The sequence below is a fragment of the Mesoplodon bidens genome, assembly GCF_964165515.1.
Source record: "Mesoplodon bidens genome assembly, chromosome: 4".
NCBI lineage: Eukaryota > Metazoa > Chordata > Mammalia > Artiodactyla > Ziphiidae > Mesoplodon > Mesoplodon bidens.
In genome coordinates, this window is record NC_138160.1 from 74,375,983 (window position 1) to 74,396,987 (window position 21,005).

The window sequence follows — 21,005 nt, forward strand, 5'->3', positions numbered from 1 at the left end:
CATACTGAGTCCCTACCCAGCGATTTTATTTCCAACTGAGATAAGTAGGTGAGATATTTAAACAGAATTAGAAGGCTTAATTAGTGCTGTCCTTCCCTGAGTCTCCAAGGTGGCTGGAGCATTACTCCCCATTTTGCTAAGAAAAAAAAAAAAAATGAGATTAAATGAGATAGGTGGGAAAAGACAGTAATTTTTCAGAAGGCAAGAGGTTTGCCCTCTAAAACAAAATGTACACAGCTAATCAGATATACTTCTGCAATTCTGTTTTCATGTATTTGTAGAGCTAGATTCAGAGTTACTGACATTCTAACCAAGAAAAAAAAAAAAAAGACTTCTAAGTGAGAGAGCAGTTTTCTCAAATGACACTGAAGAACTTTTGTGACATTCAGAAATTTACAGTGGCCTGTTGGTAGACTTCGAACATGTTCTGTCATTCCCAGCTTTGGGTAGCATTTGGAGAACACTTGTAGAAAATCAGCTATACTTACAATCATGTTTATTCTTTAGCTAGGATATCAGGACTTCCTTTAATATGCTAGTGTTCTCTTCTTTTGCAGGGACTGTACGTTTTTGTGGTTTATTTCATTCTGCACAACCAGACGTGTTGCCCTATGAAGGCCAGTTACACAGTGGAAATGAATGGGCACCCAGGACCCAGCACAGCCTTCTTCACACCCGGGAGTGGAATGCCTCCTGCTGGAGGGGAGATCAGCAAGTCTACCCAGAATCTGATCAGTGCTATGGAGGAGGTGCCTGCCCTTGCCCTTTCTCCTTCTCTGTCTCTCTTTCTCACTTTTTGATATACAACCTTTCCATGTTATGGAGTACAAGTTAAATGGTGCCATGTAACTTTTAAATCCTTTTCCTACTGACATTCCCTGATCTCTGGTATTTGCTGTGCTTACCATGGTATCATGTCTGTTATCTAATTCTTTGTCCTCCTTGCTTTGTGAGCTCTATTAACCAGCAGTTTATACTGGGAAATCAGAGCTCTTTCTTCAAAAGCTTCCTAATTGGTTACAGCAGTGACTGAATCTGCTTCAGAAATGGTTTTTCAAATACTGTTTCTTCCTGGAAATATTTTCACAGCTCTCTTCCTTTACTCATGCCAATCCACTACTTCAACCCCAACAAACAAATAAACCTCCCAGTGTTCTCCCTCCATGTCATTTTGGGTTCTTGTGTCTAAATCACATTGTCACCAACCTCTCAGTAGTGCCACCCATAGCATTGGTACCACTGCTTGTATTTTGAAACATACCTGAAGACATTTGTCCAGGAGGAGGTGGTAAACAGATCCCTGACAACTTCTGCAGTGCCTGAGATGGGCTTGCCTACCGTTCCTTACACAGCCCATGTTAGTGTCTGTGTATTAAAGAGCCAAGGGGAACAGTATTTGTGTTTGCATCCTGAAAAATGGCAAGAAATCAAAGTGCATATGTCTGAAAAGAAAACAGTTTATAGATAGTTAAGTAGGTAAATAGATAATCTACCTGCTCAGTGATATTTTTTTGTCTTCCATGTTAATTTAGAAAGTAGTTTTATTCATGTCAGGTGAAAATTAAGGTAAGTGATCACAAATAAAGTACCATATTTAAAAATCTTGATATGTGTTTAGTACCCTAAAGTGTTCAGCAATCTAGTACCATTTCTATATCCCATAAGCTCTTAAAACTGAATTATTTTCACATCCCAGGTGATAACAATAGAAACGGATATTGTTAAGATCAGCAGTGTGGGAGTAAATCTTTAAAAAAATGGTTTTTGTCTCTTTACTTGGCTACCCAGTTTAGCATTTGTCTAGATTGAGACTATACATTAGCCATTAGCCATGTGTGTCTGTTTAAATTTAAACTAGCCACAATTAAATAACGATAAAAATTCACTTCATCAGTCACCCTGGCCACGTTCTGGTGTTCCATAGCCACGTGTATCTGGTAGCTACCATAATGGAGCACAAATATCTAAAACATTTGTGGCATCACAGTGCTATACTGAACTGTATTGAACCATCACTGTGTTGAACAGTGCTAGTCCAGATGTTCTGCTTCTTCGTGAAATCTTTTAAGGTTTCACGTTCTCTCAAATTTATTTCTCCAGCGCTCAAATCACTTTTCTCAGTGCGAGGCATCCCCGCAGTGTCTCAGAGAACCTTATATTGGGAGGCAGCAGCTGTGACAGTTCAGTTCCTGGCCTGAGCCACTACTTGAATGTTCACTGGGGGTGGAGCGCAGTGGCATACCCTAAAGTGTGCTCTGCATTCCTCAGAGGCTTAGAATTGGCCTTGATCCAGCTGTCAATGAGGGACTGGCAGAGACATTCCAGAAAGCCACGCAGAGAAGGGAAGGCATTAGGAAAGGAAGGATTAAGGGGTCTTTACCAGTAACCACAAGGGAAGCAAATACATTTACTCATTTCAAGATAGAACTACCTTTTTAATCATTTAATTTTTAAAAAGGAGGACTTCAGCATTCTATCAAAGAGCTTTTATTTTCAATTCAGTATATCCTCATAGATAGCTACTATACTTAAAATTATATGTTGTATCTTAAACATTTAGGAGGGTTCTCCAGTTCTTATATTTTTAACAGCTTTCTTTGCACATATTCTATGAAAAAATTTAACGTATTGATTGCGTTAAAAAATAATTCTCTTCTTCCACGCATGACAGCTTAGAAATCTACAAGTAATCCTCGTAGAGAAATTGTTTAGCATCGCCAGATTAGACTGTCTCATGGAGAGACATACTTTTCTAAGGAACAAAGGTAAAATTAAAGGTCAATTCTAAACAGTTCAACAGCCCTTTCACTTAGTCTTTGTAATGAGATGCAGAGATAAATAGCTCATATAGATTTCAGGATAAGTATGTATGTACTCATATTATGGTTTCCTTTTCTCCCAATGCCAACCCAAAAAGGTGCCACCTGACTGGGAGAGAGCATCCTTCCGACAAGCCAGCCAGGCCAGCCCTGACTTAAAGCCAAGCTCACAGAATGGCGCCACGTTCCCTTCCTCTGGAGGATATGGCCAGGGGTCACTAATAGCCGATGAGGAGTCGCAGGAGTTTGATGACTTGATATTTGCATTAAAAACTGGTATGTGAACCCACAGACCCCATTGGAAGTAGGCACTCTTGCTATGCTACAATTTATATCTTCTTCCCATGAAGTTGCAAAAGTACAATCAGTCACCCGTACCACATCCCAATTCTCATGACCCATTCCTAATCCCAGCCGAATTCTAGGATATTTTGTTCTTGGCACCAAATATGAGACAACCTAAAAATAATTGACAATTTGCTTTTAAGAAAAAGGCATACTCTAACCAGATGTAAATCTCTCTGCACTGGAATCTTGCTAGAACACCAAGATACTGCTGAGTCATAAGAGTCTGGTAGTGATCTCCCTGAGAGAGTTTTGCCTCTGACATACCAAAGAGAATTTCTTATGGAGTATCTTTGGAGCAGAAACTTTCAAAGGCAACATAATGGGCCTCATATAGTTCTACAGTTTTCAAAGTGCCATCATATATATGGTATTTCATTGGCTCTTCCTATTTGTTCAACTCCACTCAACCTGTGACCCCGATGGAGAGTTGTTTTCAAATCAAATATGCAACTTTTTTCTTTTCTTTTTTCCCTCAGAAAAATGTTGAACTGTCACTGTTAGAAAAAGTTCAGTGAACTTTTTCATTTCTAGATGTACAAACATGCAAGAAGTTGTGTCTGTGCACAGATGAACCTATTGAAATAGTTATTTAAAAGTGCATGCTACTATATGTATATTCCCATGTCAGATCAGTGCTTGGCAGTTGGTAAACCTTTTGTAGATGTTGTTGGAGAATGAATGAATGAACTCATTTCATGAATGAGTGAAAGAAAAATGAAACTTAGAGTTTCCTTGGAGGAATAGACATTAGATAAACATGACATAAAGAAGAGCAAAATAGCTAGTGGAAAGATTTATTAATTATTGAGAATTCAAGGAAATGTTTTTTAAAAACTGCTCAGTTGATTCTTGAAGATATATAGAGCTTAAGTAAGTAAAGAGTGGAAGAAAAGCATTGCAGACTGAGGGAATAGAATTAGCCAAAGCCCAGGGCTGCAGGTGCATGACCTGCTTGGGGAGAAGAAGCATGCAGTGTGGCTGGGATGGAGGGTGAGTAAAGCCAGGCAGCAGGAGAAAAGCCCAGAAAGTAGTTTGCCTACATTGTTAATAAGTTACTGTAGTTCCTCAACTGGGTTTCAGCAAGCACCCTCCTTGGGATATTCCTAGACATCCTTGGTGAAAGGATCCCCTGACCAAGTATATTTGGGAAACTGCAGAGATTCACAATTCACTTGAGCATTTTAGCAGCTCTAAAAAGTCCTAGAGTAAAGAAACCCACTTCACTTAATTTAACTTGGGGCTTCCAGAATACATTTAGTGATAGAATCATTTGGGGGAGCAGAAGACTTCCTGATACCCTGCATAATATTAAAATGCTCTTCAGATGCCATGCTAAGGGATGGGAGTTTTATAGAACTCAGTGAGCCATCGAGGTTTTTGAGGAGAGGCACAACATGTTCCCACTGGTTTTGAGGCAAAATAACTCTTAGGGAAGTCTGAAGAATAAATTTAGAAGCAAAATCAGAAAGACTGAGAGGTGTTTACCATGGTCCCAGGGAATAAGGTTTAGGCCTCAAATCTGGTGAGTGGAAAGAAAAACGACAAGAAGAATGCTGAGGAAACACGGAGAGGACAGTCAGCAAAGGCTCGTGCCTCTCACCTAGGTGACTGAGGGATCATACATAGAGCATTTGCTTGTTTATTTGTTTTCAAGGGGAAACTGATGACTTCAGACTTGGATAATTTGATCATTCTGCCTGGTGGCTCTTAAATAGTCAAACTGGGATCTTTGGCGAGGGATCGGGGTTGGAAGTAATGGTCTGAAAGGCATCATTGCAGAGATTACATTTGAAGCTATGGGGATGAATAAGTTTAGTCTGGAGGAGTGGAAGCTAAGAGATGAGAAGAAAAGAAGTGAGGGAGGGAGAGGGAAGAAGGGAAAACACGAGAAGGGAAAAGGAACAAGAAGAACATCTAAGATAATACCTACGTTTAAGCGTAAATAGAAGAGGGTCCCACAGAGGACACTGTAGCATGGTCAGCACGAAAACGAGAGAAGAGTTTCATGAAGGAGGAAGGAACAACTGTATAAAATGCTCATTCGAGCTAGGACTGAAAGGGGGCTTTCAGATTACAAATAGTTCCCAGGGTAGATTATGTCCCCAGCACTGCAATGCAGTCAGTTGATGTTACAGCACTGGAAGCATAAAATGAATTCTTGCAACATAATTAAATTAGATCTGGGTCCTGTATATATATAACAAGTACTAAATGCATTCCATTCCGGAATGTATGGAATGACTGACTTACTTATAGACTGAGTTTAGCATTCCTTAGAGTTCACTAAACTCTTTAGGAAGTAAATACTTTAAAAGACCACAATAGCAGTCTCTAACACTGGCCCCCTCTATTTTTAGAAAAGGTACGATAATAATCAAGTACCACCCCCTAGATGCTTTCCATCATACAATATGGTCAAATCAAAGGAGCAGTCCACCTGCCACTCCATCCACAGTGGAATTCACAATTGATACATTGGCCAGATGTGGACCAACAGGGAGTTTTATTTGACCTTCATTGCACTTTAACAATTTTTTGTGGCAAACTTTTAAAATTTAGAGATACCCTGTAAAAATCCAGAATTTCTTTAAAACAAAAATCTACCAATAGAGTGCTTAAAATCTAACACAACACTGCCTGATTGGAGCTGAGTAATGGCTGCCCCTTTAGACAGGACATGAGCTCTTCAGTTTGTCCAGTGCCCACCAGACCTTTGTCAGTGATTTATGTGAGCCTCCCTGGCACCTGTGATGTTTGAGTTTGCAAACCTTGACCTATCTCAGGTCCACCTTAACTGCGGGCCACTCCAAGTCAACTACTAGGAACAGTGGGACTTCCAAGTCTTTTTCATTTGAACCCCTAAACAACTTTGAAAAGTTATGTTACCCTTTGCATATATCTAAATAAACATCCAAAGGTTTTCATAAGTTTAAATAGAATCAAACAATGTCATTTCTATTGTATTATAAATTTTAGGGTTTAAGGGCCTAAGTACCAGAGCAATTTGATACCCACTGCTATTCGTTTTATTTTAAATATGTACAAGAAAGCTTTTCTTTTACATTTGGGGATTTTACACTATTCTCTTTTCTCTTTGAACTTGTATTACCATTCTACTCCCGACACAGAATTTTATCCTAATGTAATATATTTTATGTTTGAAATTCATTTAATTGGTATAAAATAGAAGCCCTTGTCCCAAAGCCAGTCATGGACTTGTTTTTCCATTTGAATTTTAGCCATATTGAATTCCTTAAAGCAAAAAAAAAAAAAAAGGACACAAAGGAAAACACTACTGACCTTTTTCATTTTTAAAATAAATTATCTTTCTATGAGAAATTCACATTTCACTCTAAAAAGAGGACATCATATCTTTCAATTAGTTGTTCTTGAAATGCATCAGCCTCTCCACAGGCAAATGAGACACTCAGTTCTAGACTAGTGATGCCATGGTTATTATTAGTTATTTTAATAGAACTTTCCAATGTATCATCAGTGTCCCCAACCAGGACTTTGGGAGAATGAGAACAGTCACCCTGGGACAGCCTCCATTTAGGGAAGAGGAGAAGGTAGAGAGCTAACTAGAACAGATTCAGCCTACATAGAGTGTGAGTCCAGGATGGAGGGGCATGTACTCTATTTACATCCCTAACAAGAAGTGTTTTGAGTACTGGCATTTTTATGTTGATCCAAAGCTGACAAGATTCTAGAAAATGTCAACCTGGGAGCCTGTCGGGCTTAGAAGCAGGGTGTTTTTCCACGGGGGCTTCTCCCAGAGGGACTAATCTGATTCTCCATCATCCTTAGTCCCTTAACTTCCTGATTTTACCTCAGACCAATGACACTAATGTCATGGTAAATGTTTCCCTACTGGAAATGTTTTGTTTGTTTGTTTGTTTTGTTTTTTAAATTTTTGGCTGTGTTGGGTCTTCGTTGCTGTGCACGGGCTTTCTGTAGTTGTGGCGAGCGGGGACTACTCTTCATTGCAGTATGCAGGCTTCTCACTGCAGTGGCTTCTCTTGTTGTGGCACGTGGGCTCAGTAGTTGTAGCTCGTGGGCTCTAGAGCGCAGGCTCAGTAGCTGTGGTGCACGGGCTTAGTTGCTCTGTGGCAATGGCATGTGGGATCCTCCTGGACCAGCGCTCGAACCTGTGTCCCCTGCATTGGCAGGCGGATTCCTAACCACTGTGCCACCAGGGAAGCCCAAATTTGTAAAGATTTTGATTTTTTTTTTTCCTCAGAAGAAGATTGAAGGAGTATGACCTTTGTATCACTGCCGCATTTTAAAAGGCCATAGAAAATAAGAATGGACTCAGAGAGGGTTCAGAGAGCTCTGTGTTGGAATCCTAGCTCTGCAGTCTACTATCTGTGTGACTTTCAGTAAGGAACTCAACCTTTCAGTTTCCTCATTTATCAAATAAATGTTCTTTTTTAAAATTTTTATTTATTTAATTTATTTATTTTTGGCTGCATTGGGTCTTTGTTGCTACACACGGGCTTTCTCTAGTTGCGGCAAGCGGGAGCTACTGTTCCTTTCAGCGTGTGGGCTTCTCGTTGCAGTTGCTTCTCTTGTTGCGGAGCACAGGCTCGAGGAGCACGGGCTTCAGTAGTTGTGGCACGCGGGCTCAGTAGTTGCGGTGCATGGGCTTAGTTGCTCTGCAGCATGTGGGATCTTCCCGGACCAGGGCTCAAACCCGTGTCCCCTGCATTGGTAGGTGGATTCCTAACCACTGTGCCACCAGGGAAGCCCATCAAATAAGTGTTCTTATTGTAAATTTTCATGAAGTTTGGAGATTGTCTGTGTGAAGAATCTACCACAGTGTCTGGCAGAATTTAAATTCAGTATGTAGTATAAATTATTTGTTGGGTTCGATTTGTTGTTATGTTTAAAAACAGTTTTAAATATTCAAAATGTGTTCTGTAACACCTGGGTGTTCACTGCACCATAACTATTGAGTGAGGGAGGTTCGTGCTTGAATGTGTGCCAAGGAGTTTGAAATTTATTCTATAGACAAATATGAACATGTGAAACCTGTGAGACAAAGAAGTCACACGAATAGAGCTGCCCCCATAAGAGGCTGTAGGATGTAAAAGACAACACCCTACGTCTGGGGTCAGAAGTCCAGTTGGGGGACTTCCCTGGTGGTCCAGTGGTAAAGAATCTGCCTTCCAATGCAGGGGACACGGGTTCGATCCCTGGTCAGGGAACTAAGATCCCACATGCCGTGGGGCAATTAAGCCCACGTGCCACAGCTACTGAGCTCCCACCTCAGCTAGAGCCCACGTGCCACAGACTACAGAACCCACGCGCCCTGGAGCCCACGCCACAACTACAGAGAGAAAACCCGCACGCCACAACTACAGAGGAGCCTGCGCACCATAAGGAAGAGCCCGCACCACAACAAAAGATCCCGCATGCCTCAGTGAAGACCCCACATGCCTCAACTAGGACCCGACGCAGCCAAACAAATAAAGAAAAAAAAAATTTTTTTAATTAAAAAAGAAAAGAAGTCCAGTTGGATATCTTCATTCTGTGACTTCCCTGCTGTGTGACGTGGGCAACTCAGTGAACACCTCTGATCCCCATTCAGTCCCTATGTCTGTAAAACAGGACTAATAATCATGCTTTCCTAACTAACACATGTTTGAAATGTTGAGGAAAGGAGAGACTCTAGATGAATGTGAATTATTACTTGTAGTTCCTTTGACATTGCCCGTTCAGTCTACCAAGGGGGAGAGTTAACTGTTATCACGGTTGCTGGATTTTTCGAGAATTTTTGGTTTAAAATTTAAGCATGAAAATACCTTTCAGAAAATCAGGATACTTACTGCCCAATACCTTCCTAGACCATTGAATGAATTACAAAGAGACAAGAAACCTGGGCTGTGTTCCCAGTTCTGCCGTGTTATACTTGTATGTAGAATGTGTCCTTTCTGAGTCTCAGCAAGGGGTTAGGATTTGGGTATTGTGCATTTATGTCAACTGGGAGGAAATTGAAAAGGAGGATGAGGTGGATCATACAGATGTGGTGACTCAGGGGAGGCTGTATCCAGAGCTTGCTGACATTTTCCAGGGCTCTGGGCTACTGAACAAGCTGGTGACACCCAGTCGCTTGTAAAGCTGCACCCCACGTTGAACCTTCCAGCCCAGTGTGCTTTGTCCCTCACAGTCTGTTCAGCAGGCTCTTAGTTCAGAACTTCTAGTGTGCTTTGTCCCCATGCTGGGCAGATGCTTATGCATTCCTAGTGGCATTTAGAGTAGGCCAACCTTGAAATCAGAGGGAGTTGGTGCTCGTTTGTTCATTAAGCCCCACTCTTCCATGGTGCTAATGCTGGGGTCCTCTCTGTTTCTCTGTAGTTGACCCCATATTGGGCAACTCTGTTACTCACCGAGATCAAGCTGCTATAGGCCTCAGGGCCTCAGTCACCTTCTCTTTATAAAATAGCAATGTGTCACTGATCCACTTGGAGGTTCTTCTAAGTCAGACAGTTCCTCTGCTTCCCTGGCAGAGAAACATGGGCCCTTTGTCCTTCAGAGGCAGTGTGGCAAACTCAGAAGTTACTCACATGTAGGGCCAAACACCATAACTGATTCAAGAGGGCTGATAAAAACAACGGCATACCAGAAGGTAGTACCTGGTCCATGTTTTGGTTGTTGTTGTTTTATATAATCCAGAAATACAGGCCCAGTGTTGCCTTGTCTTCTGCTTTTTAAAGCGAAACCCCAAATCTGATTTTTTATGTTAAATGTATTCATTTTTAAATCATGGCAACTAACTAAATTTTTGAATATACATTGTCATTGGTAATATGCTAGTTCTTAACTTGAGGAAAGAGTTCACGGGTGTTTGTCACATTTTGCTTCATGACTTACATGTACATTATATAGAGAGTTACCCTACAGTTTATCATCCATAGCAGGACAATTCAAGAGAGTAAAATGGATGTGATTAATAATTTTTTCAGGTATAAACTAGGACTTTTCTTTTCAAATATTGCATCCTCCAGCTCCCTGCTTGAAGGAATAGTGAAAGAAGTATTTGTGAAAGGGTGTGGACGTGGGCCTTGACGGATAGGTAGGAAGACGCTCAGGCTGGATTTACATGGCACTGCAGGACCAGTCAAGAGAAATCACTTTGAGAAAGCTCTCCAATGGGCAAAAGTTGGAATATGTCTATCTGGTGAGGTCCAGACGAGTTAGGAGTATCTTGAAAGGCAAGGCAGAGGGTTCTAGGCTGACGCAGTTGACAATAGGAACTAATGTTTGTTCTTGAGAAGGCAGTGAAATGCAGAATGGGTCAGAGGAACAGAACAGGCAGTAAAAATGGAAGAGGAATTTCCAAGAACTAAGATGAAGAGCATAATTTATTAATACATTGAGCAAACATTTACTGAACACTCACAGTGTGCTGGGCACTGTCCTATTAGCTAAGAGACATAATCCAATGGGAGAATCTGAAATTTTAAAAGAGAATCATCATGTTTCCATGGGTAGCAGAGGGGATACTACCTGAGTTGATATTTATAGGAAGAGTGGAAGCAGCCAAGCTAAAGCGTTGAGGGGGCAGGGAAAGAGCATCCTAGGCAGAAATGCTTGAATGATAACACGGTGGGGAAAGAGAGTGACCAGCAGCTCTAGTGAGACATTAGGCTAGAGAGCAGGCAAGAATCAGGTGGATCATGCCTTGAAGCTGGGCTGAAGACAAGCCCTCCAGAGGTCAGACAGCAGGAGGAGATGCAAAAGAAAGCAGAATAGCTTTGGAAAGGGTCAACAGGGGACTTCCCTTGTGGTGCAGTGGTTAAGAATCCACCTGCCCATGTAGGGGACATGGGTTCGAGCCCTGGTCTGTGAAGATCCCACATGCCACGGAGCAGCTAAACCCGTGTGCCACAACTACTGAGCCTGCGCACTAGAGCCTGCGAGCCACAACTACTGAGCCCGCGAGCCACAACTACTGGGCCCACGTGCCACAACTACTGAAGCCCACGTGCCTAGAGCCTGTGCTCCACAACAAGAGAAGCCACTGCAATGCGAAGCCCAGGCACCGCAAGGAAGAGTAGCCCGCACTCGCCGCAACTAGAGGAAGCCTGTGCGCAGCAACGAAGACCCAACGCAACCAAAAATAGATAAATAAATTTATTGAAAAAAGGAAAGAAAGAGTCAACAGGTCGGTGGATGAGTGGATGAGATGGACCAGTGCAGTGTCAGAGAAACAAAGCCAGGAAGTGGGGTTTCAACAGCAGCCTTTAACAGAGAGAGGGTGGGAAGGACAGAGACCCAAAAGAGGGAGAGTTTGGCTTGAAAGAGGTCATTAGTGGGCTCCTGCTTCCATCTCCGAATAGGTTAAGAAGAAGCTAATCCACTATCTTCCCATAGCTACTAACTGCAGAATTGCCTTTCCTACATCTCAGATAGGGAAGTCTCAGCTGCCCAGGCAACTGGTTTTTCACTTCCGTTCTTGTTTGCAGTCTTGTGCCCAGCAGAGGGGGTGGGGCTGGGAACTGTAATCTCTGGTAATTAAGCCAACAGCACACCCTGTGACCACATCCCTAGTCTGTGTGTGTGTGTGTGTGTGCGTGAGAGAGAGAGTGTGTGTTTATGTGTTCCTCTGCACATTACAGAAGAAAACAACAAGGTGTTAGTCTAACATAGTGTCAAGTTTTCTGAATTATTCTGAGTTGTGAAAAAAGTAGTAAACAGTGGAGCGTCCTCAAAACAGAGATTCCAGGCGCTATCTCCAGTTAACAGCTAGCTTTGTGGGATTCTTGTGTGGATCTGTTGTGGCACTGTGTTACATAATTATTTTTATCTTGGGAGCAGATCTGAGTCATTGAGAGCCAGTGTCTTCTGGGCACTGATATGATACCAGGTGTTGTCAATGCACAGTTTTCTTCTCGGATCCCTGCCACACTGAGTCTCAGCTGAAGGACCTACTAGGTTTGGTACATGTAGGGTTGGAGGTTATACGTTTTCTAAGAGCAAATCCTACCCCCTGCTGAAAAATTCTAATAACCTGCCTGATCTTTTTTATTTTAGTAAGCCCCCAATTAAGAAATGCTGTTCTTTGGAGTAAGTTATACCTGTCAACCATGTAGAAACAGAAAAAAAGATTGAGAAGCCAAATTCGTGTCTTTAGTAATTAATTTGTACTTACAAAAACTACCAAAAGGAATTTAAAATACAGTTTTATAATTGCTAGGTATTAATAATATTTATTCTAAATGTGTAGCTCACTTTTTACTAATTAATAGAAATAAACGTGTGTTGACTTACTGTAACTTGACCATTAATTTGCTGGACTAATTTTTGGGAGTTTTGTGTTTATTCTTTTTCTATTGCAGGTGCTGGTCTCAGTGTCAGTGATAATGAATCTGGTCAAGGCAGCCAGGAGGGAGGCACCTTGACTGACTCCCAGATCGTAGAACTCAGAAGGATCCCCATCGCCGACACCCACCTCTAGCACCTCAGTAACCATTAGAATGAGGGTACTTCCCTGTTTGTGTTGGCTCTGTGCTAAAACTTTCTAAGTACATGCAGCCGTATAATAGGACTCTGTGAATTGTACTGGATGACTAACCCAGAGGTGATTGTTGTGTTTGGAATATAAATTACTTATCTTTGTGCAACCTGAAAATTAACTGCTATAATGAAAGACTGGATTGATCTGTATCAGTTAATAGGATTGACATATCAGTTAATAGAATGTACATATATTCCAAGACTATTAGTTGTTTTTTAATGATGCTACATGGCTAACATTGTTTAATAAAAGTAATAACAATCAATAAAAACCATAGAATCCATTTGGCATGACCCAGGCTCATTATTTATGAGGAAATATTGTGCCTGAGCAAAGAAACAAACTCTATCTAGATGATGTCCAGCACCCCATTTCTTCCCGCATAGATACAGGTGATCCAGATTTAAGACTTCACCTTCATTCCTAAAAAACGTAAAATGTATTGTCTGTTGATTTTGCACCTGAGTGTCGACGGAGTACTGTAGTTTGCATAGTCTTTCATCAAAAGTATGTATTTCTGCTCATTATAAAATTAGGGATCTGAACATTTTCCAGAATGAATGTTCTGTTCCCAGTTAAAAATAACTCCATCAAGCATTTTAGTACAGCTAAGAAGAGGATCATCCAAACAGTGCAGAGTTTGTTTGGGAGAAATATTTCTTGGTTTGGATTTTTCAGTCTTTGTCTTGGAATGAGAAATCAGCAAGTCTGTCCTAGAACAAACCCTATTATGTTCAAGATGATTTCATTGACTATGGTTCCAGAGGAATCATTAAGAACAGAACAAGTTTGTTCTAAGAAAGCCTTTTTGACCTTTTATTTTTGAATTCTTAAGTATTTGGGGGAAAATCAGTAGTCATTTCAAGAAAAACTTTAAAAATTGAAAAAAAATCTGCCTAAGGGAAAATTTTGTTCTGTTAATCATTTCACTTAAAACCATAATTAAAACACCCAAGTGTTCTATCATCACTGTGAAGCATGACTTTATTTTTTATAAAACCTGAGGTGGCATTACTGATCTTGTTGAATTATAAAATGACTCTCCTTTCTTCTTCCTGTTGGTCCTCCCCTATTTCCATCTCCTCCTATATTGAGTTTTGATCAGTGACTTTTTAGGTAGGAAACAAAAGCTGCACAACAAAATCAAACAGCCTGAAAACAAAGGCAGCATCATTGGCAGAGTTACAATCCTTTTTAGGAAGTTTAGAAATGGTGCTAATAAGATTGAATTTACGTTACATGACAAATAAGTTAGTGTCTCTCTCAGCCTACAGCATTGTACTGTAGTCTCTTCCAAAATAAGAAGCAATTGATGGAATTGGTTATAAAATAAAAATTTAACATGAAAATTTTGAAATTGGTAATAAGCATTTTAAAATTGTTGATAGGTTTTAATGAATTTGAGGCTTAGATGATGATTACAGAAATGTGAAATTTCATGGTGTAGAATCCATGAGTCATAATTACTATAACATTTTTTTTGCAGATAACTCGATTCCTATTTATCATTTAAGGTAAAGTTATTATCAGCATTTTTAAAGTTCCTAAATGGATTATAACTACACCATAATGAATTCTCTAACAAAGACAATTGTCAATAGCTGTTTTCATTTCTACGTGTCGTCAGAATTTGGGAAAATCTGGCCAAAAACATGACCAATCACAGACACCTTTCTTACTGCAGCTTACTGAATTTCTATTGTTATCCAAAACGCCATCTTGATAAAGAATCAAAAGAAACTCCTGCCGCTGATCAGCATGATTCTTTAAACATTAGAAGGAAAGGGCAAGATTTCTAGAAGCCGCAGTGCTAAAACAAATAAGCTTCATATTCCAACAGCAGCAGTATTTTGCCATCCGGTTTCCTCTCAACGTAGAGTGAGATTGGACATCAGCCAGGGAAGGATAGTACCAGGTAGGAGGAAGCAGATCAAATCAAAGTCTTAAAAATGAAAACTCGAAGACTAGAACTATAACACTTTGTGATCTTTCTTTTTCAGGAGGTTTTATGCTCCCTTTCTCCATGACTTTTTTTTTTTTTTTTTTTTGCAGTACAGGGGCCTCTCACTGTTGTGGCCTCTCCTGTTGCGGAGCGCAGGCTCAGCGGCCATGGCTCACGGGCCCAGCTGCTCTGCGGCATGTGGGATCTTCCTGGACCGGGGCACGAACCCATGTCCCCTGCATCGGCAAGCGGACTCTCAACCACTGTGCCACCAGGGAAGCCCCTCTCCATGACATTTTTAAAATAGCTTTATTAAGATAGAATTCCCATTCAATACAACTCACCCATTTAAAATGTGCAGTTCAGTAGTATTTGATTATATTTCATTATTGGGGGTTTTTACAATTAATTTTCACTGGAGTATAGTTGCTTTACAATGTTGTGTTAGTATCTTCTGGACAGCAAAGTGAATGAGTTATATGTATACATATATCCCCTCTTTTTAAAAATTTCCTTCCCATTTAGGTCACCACAGAGCATTAAGTAGAGTTCCCTGTGCTATACAGTAGGTTCTCATTTTGGGTTTTTTTTAATTGTTGTAAAATATGTGTAACACCAAATTTGCCATTTTGGCCATCTTTAAATGTAGTTTTTAAATTCAGTGATATTAATTATACTCACAATGTTGTATAATCATTACCTCTATTTCCAAAACATTTTTATCACCCTCAGACAGAAACTGTGTATTCATCCCATCTCTTTGACATTTCCTTCCCTTTGTCAGTAGACACCTAACATTTCTTTGGGAAATGTCTCTGCTTCTGCATTTTTGTAACTATTTAAAATTTGTTTTTCTTGTTGCTTTAGTTTTTTTCTCAACTTTTTTTTTTTTTTTTTTTTTAGAATGTTAAGGCAAAAAAGAAGGATTTTCCTAATTTGGATGCAAGTGCAGACCAGGTATGCAGTTGAGGTATGGAGCAGCAGTAGAGCCCACAGAATTCCAACCAAGACGGGAGCCTAGGCAAATGAAAATCTTAGTAAGCAAAACACAGAACGAATTTCACTCTGGAACTGTATCTTTGTGTTGGCTTTCAACCTCTTGAGGTGTTTTAGGGTTTAATTAATACTTTCCATGGTTCCTAAATCTGACCAGAGAAGTTTAAATACGCAATGGGGGTATGGCTGGAAAAAGACAATGCCATTCAGGAATATAGCTCCCAAACAACTTAGCCTTGTGTTTACCAGCACTTATGATCCGCCTTGAGTTTAGCCTTAAGTACTCTGGGTAGATCTGTTTGAGGGTAGGTCTCAATCAGATCGGTAGGTAATGTTGAGTTTTCAAAGCAGCTGGGTGGCAGAGTGGATCTCCTCTAGACAGCCTGACCTTGATAGGAACAGAGAAAGCAACATGGGAAATTCTGTTTCATGTGGTTTTTAATTGTTAATGGCATGGACCCAGTTCCCCAGTACTGCTCTAGCAGGATGTAAGTCAAAGGACCACATTGCCTATAAGTAACATATTTAAAGAATGGACCAAGTGACTGAGGCTTGGAACTCTTCCATTATCTTGAATCTCTTTTAGTCTAATTGACTAACTAGTGAAATAAAGGTGAGTGATATTCTTATTGGTAAGATTTAGTTGGTACATTGATGTTGTTATTCAATACATCTCACCTACCTAAACTTTTTACTCATAAAAATAATTTCAACATCATAATAGAAAACCAAACTGACCTTTGCAAAAATTTAGAAAGCCCCAGATGCTTTATTAAACTATAACACATACTAGCTAGCACATACAATGAATACGTGCACAGTATTTTTAAGAAATGATAGCCCTGAGGGGGAAGAAACTTTACTTCTGTTGTGGTCTGTAACCATTCAAATCACCCTGACAAGTTTGGCAACTCTCTTAATTAAAAATTACTACACTGGAGATAAAAGAGTTTAACAATTATGGTTAATAAACATCTTTTACTTAAGTAACTTACATGGTTTCAGGAAAAGAAGCAAATGGAAAATAACTTTGTTTCCCGTCATCTATGACAATGGGATGCAGTTATCAAACATTGTTGCCATGGTCCTTGGGAGCACTATGGGATGCTTCAGTTCAGTTCCCAGCCTGCCCCTGCCAGGGAGTCAGCAATGGGGCCCAATAGCTTAGACAGTGCTGTGAGCTCCAAGGTTAGCACTGAAGTCCCTGGAAAGACTCAGCTCAAGGAAATTGTTAGCATTTGCAGGGCATGAAATGGTATGTTAGTCCTGTGAGAAAAGATAAGTACTCACTGTTTTCTAACAGATAAAAGGATTCCAACTTAAGCAGGGTAAACTATGTTCTTCCCTGTGATTAGCCTTTAGAAGTCTGAGCAAAATCACAAATTTGATATTTAAAAAAAATTTAAGAATGTATTAATACCATTTGTTTTATAACGAATGAAGGGAAGAGGAAATGCAAATCATTTCAACACCACTTATTTGATTATATTTATTTCAAAGGTAAGGGTGTATGCTTGTGAGAGAGAGAAACAGAGAGAAAGAAAAGAAGGAAGGGAGGGAGGGAAAGGAGGAAAAGAAAAAGAGATTGAGGGCTTCCCTGGTGGCGCAGCGGTTGGGAGTCCGCCTGCCAATGCAGGCGACACGGGTTCGTGCCCCGGTCTAGGAAGATCCCACATGCCGTGGAGCGGGGGGGGGGGGCCATGTGCCATGGCCGTGGAGCCTGTGCTCCGCAGCGATGAGGGGCCCGCGTACCGCAAAAAAAAAAAAAAGAAGAAAGATTGAAAAAAGAATAAAAGAATTCTGGGAATTCAAAGCAAGAAAAGCAAGGAAAATCAAGATAATAATTTCCATTACAGTTTACAGTACACGATAAAAAGATATTTTGAAAAGCTGATTCTTGAAGTATGTGACACTCCATCATCCTGCTCCACAGTACATATCCTTAGTCTGTACATTCATCAAAATCATTGCAGAATTTCCTTCTTCTTTTAAGGCTGAATGGTGTTTCATTGAATGTGTACACCGCATGTTCTTTATCTGTTCATCTGTTGGACATTTGGGTTGTTTCCATGTCTTGGCTATTGTGGATAATGCTGCAGTGAAGATGGGAGTGCAGTGTCTTCAAGATACTGATTTCAGTCCTTTTTCATAAATACCCAGAAGTGAGATTGTTGGATCATTTTTCATTTTTTTGAGGAACCTCCATACTGTTTTCCACAGCAGCTATGCTATTTTGCATTCCCATTAACAGTGCACTCCATATCCTCACCAATACTTGTTTTTTTGTTTTTTTGGTATTAGCCATCCTGACAGGTGTGAGGTAATTTTTCATTGTGGTCTTGATTTGCATTTTCCTTATGACTAGTGACATTGAGCATTTTTGCACATACCTGTTGGCCATTTGTATATCTTCTTTGGAGAAACATCTTTTTACATCCTTAGCCCATTTTTAAATTAGGTTACTAGTTTTTTTGCTATTGAGTTTTAGAAGTTCCTTATATTTTAAAGATTAATTTCTTATCAGATATGTGGTTTGTAAATATTTTCTCCCATTCCACTGGTTCCCTTTTCACTTTCTTGATGGGTGAAACAAGACAGTGACAGAAAAACAAATACTGCATGATTCCACTTATAAGGTATCTAAAATAGTCAAATTCACAGAATCAAAGTGTGGAATGGTTGTTGCCTGGGGCTGAGGGCAGGGAGACATGGGAAGTTACTAGTCAACAGACGTAAAGCTTCAGTTAGGCAAGATGAATAAGCTCTAGAGATCTGTTCTTCAATATTGTACCTATAGGCAACAACACTGTATTGTACATTTAAAGTTTTAAGAAGGGTAGACCTCATGTTCAGTGTTCTTACCGCAATAAAATAAACAATTTTTTAAATCGTTAGCAGGACTGCTTGATCACTATTCTTCACTGCAAGTGCTAGCATTGCATGGAGAAGGAAGTTCAAACAATTTTTTAAATGTTTTCCAGTCTCTTCTGGAACTCCTAGTTAACCTCACAGAACCCCTAATGACATCTGCAGAACCCCAAAAGAGAACCCCACATTTGCCTGTAAGCTCCTAAAGAGCAGGAACTACGTCTTACTTGTTTTGGTATCCTGAGCACCTAGCACAATGCCTGGAACAAAATTGCTGACCAATAAATACTTGTTCAACTGAAAAATAATTATCCTATTTGGATAGCTAATTAGAGAATAATTTTTCTTGATCTTTTATAGTTTTAGTTACAGATGTTTTGCCTTTAAGAATCCAAATGAATGGCAGTTATTGCACAAATCAGATGCCATATCATCTTCGCGTTACCAACAGTTTTCATTTCCAAAGCTATAATTCGTTGAATTATATATATGTAATTCATTCTGCTTCCTAGTCATCCAAGGAGTCTTGAAAACCACTGAAGACTATGAAAAACTTGTCATTTTCATTTTGGCAGTAGTCTATATAACAAGTTTCAAACTAGGATAGTTTTTTTAAGGCTTACTAGGCAAAGAGGAGGCCAAACCAAAAGTAAATAGACAACAAGAGGTGATGTTTACTCTTCATATCTCATTGTTATTCCATGACCTGTTAGTCATAAGGGCTTTGTGTGGGAAATTACATATGCATGAATATTTTGTAACCAAAGGGTTATAATCTACAATCTTTCTCATACTTAATTGGTTCCACAGTAGGAAGTCAAAGAAATATATATGTGTCATTTCATGGTTGATTCATTATGCCCGTACTAAATATATTTGAAATAACGGTCTGCACTGTAACACTCAAACCTAGATAACATGTAATTTCTAATCTTAGTGAGCCAAGGGAATAAGACTAATTGTACTCTGAAGCTAAGAAGTCAATGTCTACCAGATTAATTGTTAGTGTCCAAGGTTCAGAAGAACACACTATCATCTTCATAACTGAGCATGCCTTTACCCCATGCTGTTAGGAACTAATTATGGATAAGAGTCAAGACCTTCCCATATTCAACCACTTCGTGATTTCTCAAGACAACCCAAAAGATTATGAGTCAAAAGTCATTGTTTCTTGTCATTATCCAAGATAAAGACTGATCTGTGGAAAGTAGACTTTCTTTCTGGCAAAGGACAAAAATATGTTTGAAGAAAGCAACTAATTTTTTAAATAAACATTTTAAAGTCAGCCAAAAATAGTTGATAAATTGCTCAAAGATCACAATTTGCCTGTGTAGATGCTGTAGACTATATAACAGAATTGCCAGATTGGAAGGATGAACAGAAAGATGGAACAGATTTTATTTGAATTTATCTTTGGTCGAAGTATTTTAAAACTCTGTAAATTAGAACTGTATAAAATATTTTGAAAGAGAGAAAAAACATTTGTTTAATTCTTCAAAATCTCCCTTTTTGTCTTAGCTTGTAATACTGCTCACATAGTAAAGAAGGTTCTGGATCTTTACCCTTTGTCTTCCTATTTACCGTTTCCCCTTTTCCTCATACTGGCACACTTATTTTATATGAGAAACAATTTCTTAAAATTTATATTAAAATCATGTATTTTGGACTTCCCTGGTGGCGCAGTGGTTAAGAATCCGCCTGCCAATGCAGCGGACACGGGTTCGAGCCCTGGTCTGGGAAGATCCCACATGCCATGGAGCAACTAAGCCTGTGCGCCACAACTACTGAAGCCTGCGCACCTAGAGCCCGTGCTCTGCAACAAGAGAAGCCACCACAATGAGAAGCCCACGCACCGCAACGAAGACCCAACGCAGGCAAAAATAAATAAATTTATTTTAAAAACCCCAAACATTAAAGTAAATAAATAAATAAATAAATAAAATCATGTATTTAAATAAAGTATATCACATTTTTCACTCCATGTGAGAAAGTTTGATTATAAATAAGGATTCTGATGGATAAACAACAAGGTCCTAATGTATTGCAAGGGAACTGTAGTCAATGGAAAAGAATATGAAAAAGTCTCTACGTGTATAACTGAGTCACTTTGCTGTACAGCAGAGATTGGCACAGCATTGGAAATCAACTAGACTTCAATTTTTAAAAGCAAAAAAAAATAAGGATTCTGATAAAAGTTCAGCTTATATTAAGATGAAGTGCACCTGCTTGCTCATCAAAAGGAAAAGAGAAAAAACAAAAAATGGAGATGTGTGATGTTCAGCCAGTTCTTCTGAGAGCCTAAGTCACCACCTTATGATTCAGCTGCTGGAGATGAGCTGTAGGCTCAAGTACAAAAGCATGCATTAGAGGCTAGACAGCCAGACAGGGAGAGCGGAGCAATAGAAAATGTTTCTCTTTGTGTTTTTATCTTATCGTCAGGGTTTGCTTAAGGCTGATAGCAGCTCTAAAATGTTGCAGTTACTCCTTAACACAGAGATGTTGACCCTTTGAT

At 39.7% G+C, this 21,005-nt stretch overlaps 1 protein-coding gene across 1 annotated transcript in view; it reads left to right on the plus strand.

Annotated features, from left to right (window-relative positions):
* The window catches only part of ADGRV1 (adhesion G protein-coupled receptor V1), a gene marked incomplete at its 5' end in the record, with an annotated part of 521,373 nt that extends 507,787 nt beyond the window's left edge, over positions 1-13,586 (plus strand). The window contains 3 exons of the mRNA XM_081231559.1: positions 558-749; positions 2,918-3,095; positions 12,509-13,586. Coding sequence (XP_081087685.1) covers positions 558-749; positions 2,918-3,095; positions 12,509-12,627 — 489 coding nt within the window. The 3' untranslated portion in view covers positions 12,628-13,586. The remainder of the gene's footprint in view (positions 1-557; positions 750-2,917; positions 3,096-12,508) is intronic.
* Positions 13,587-21,005: the final 7,419 nt, after the last annotated feature.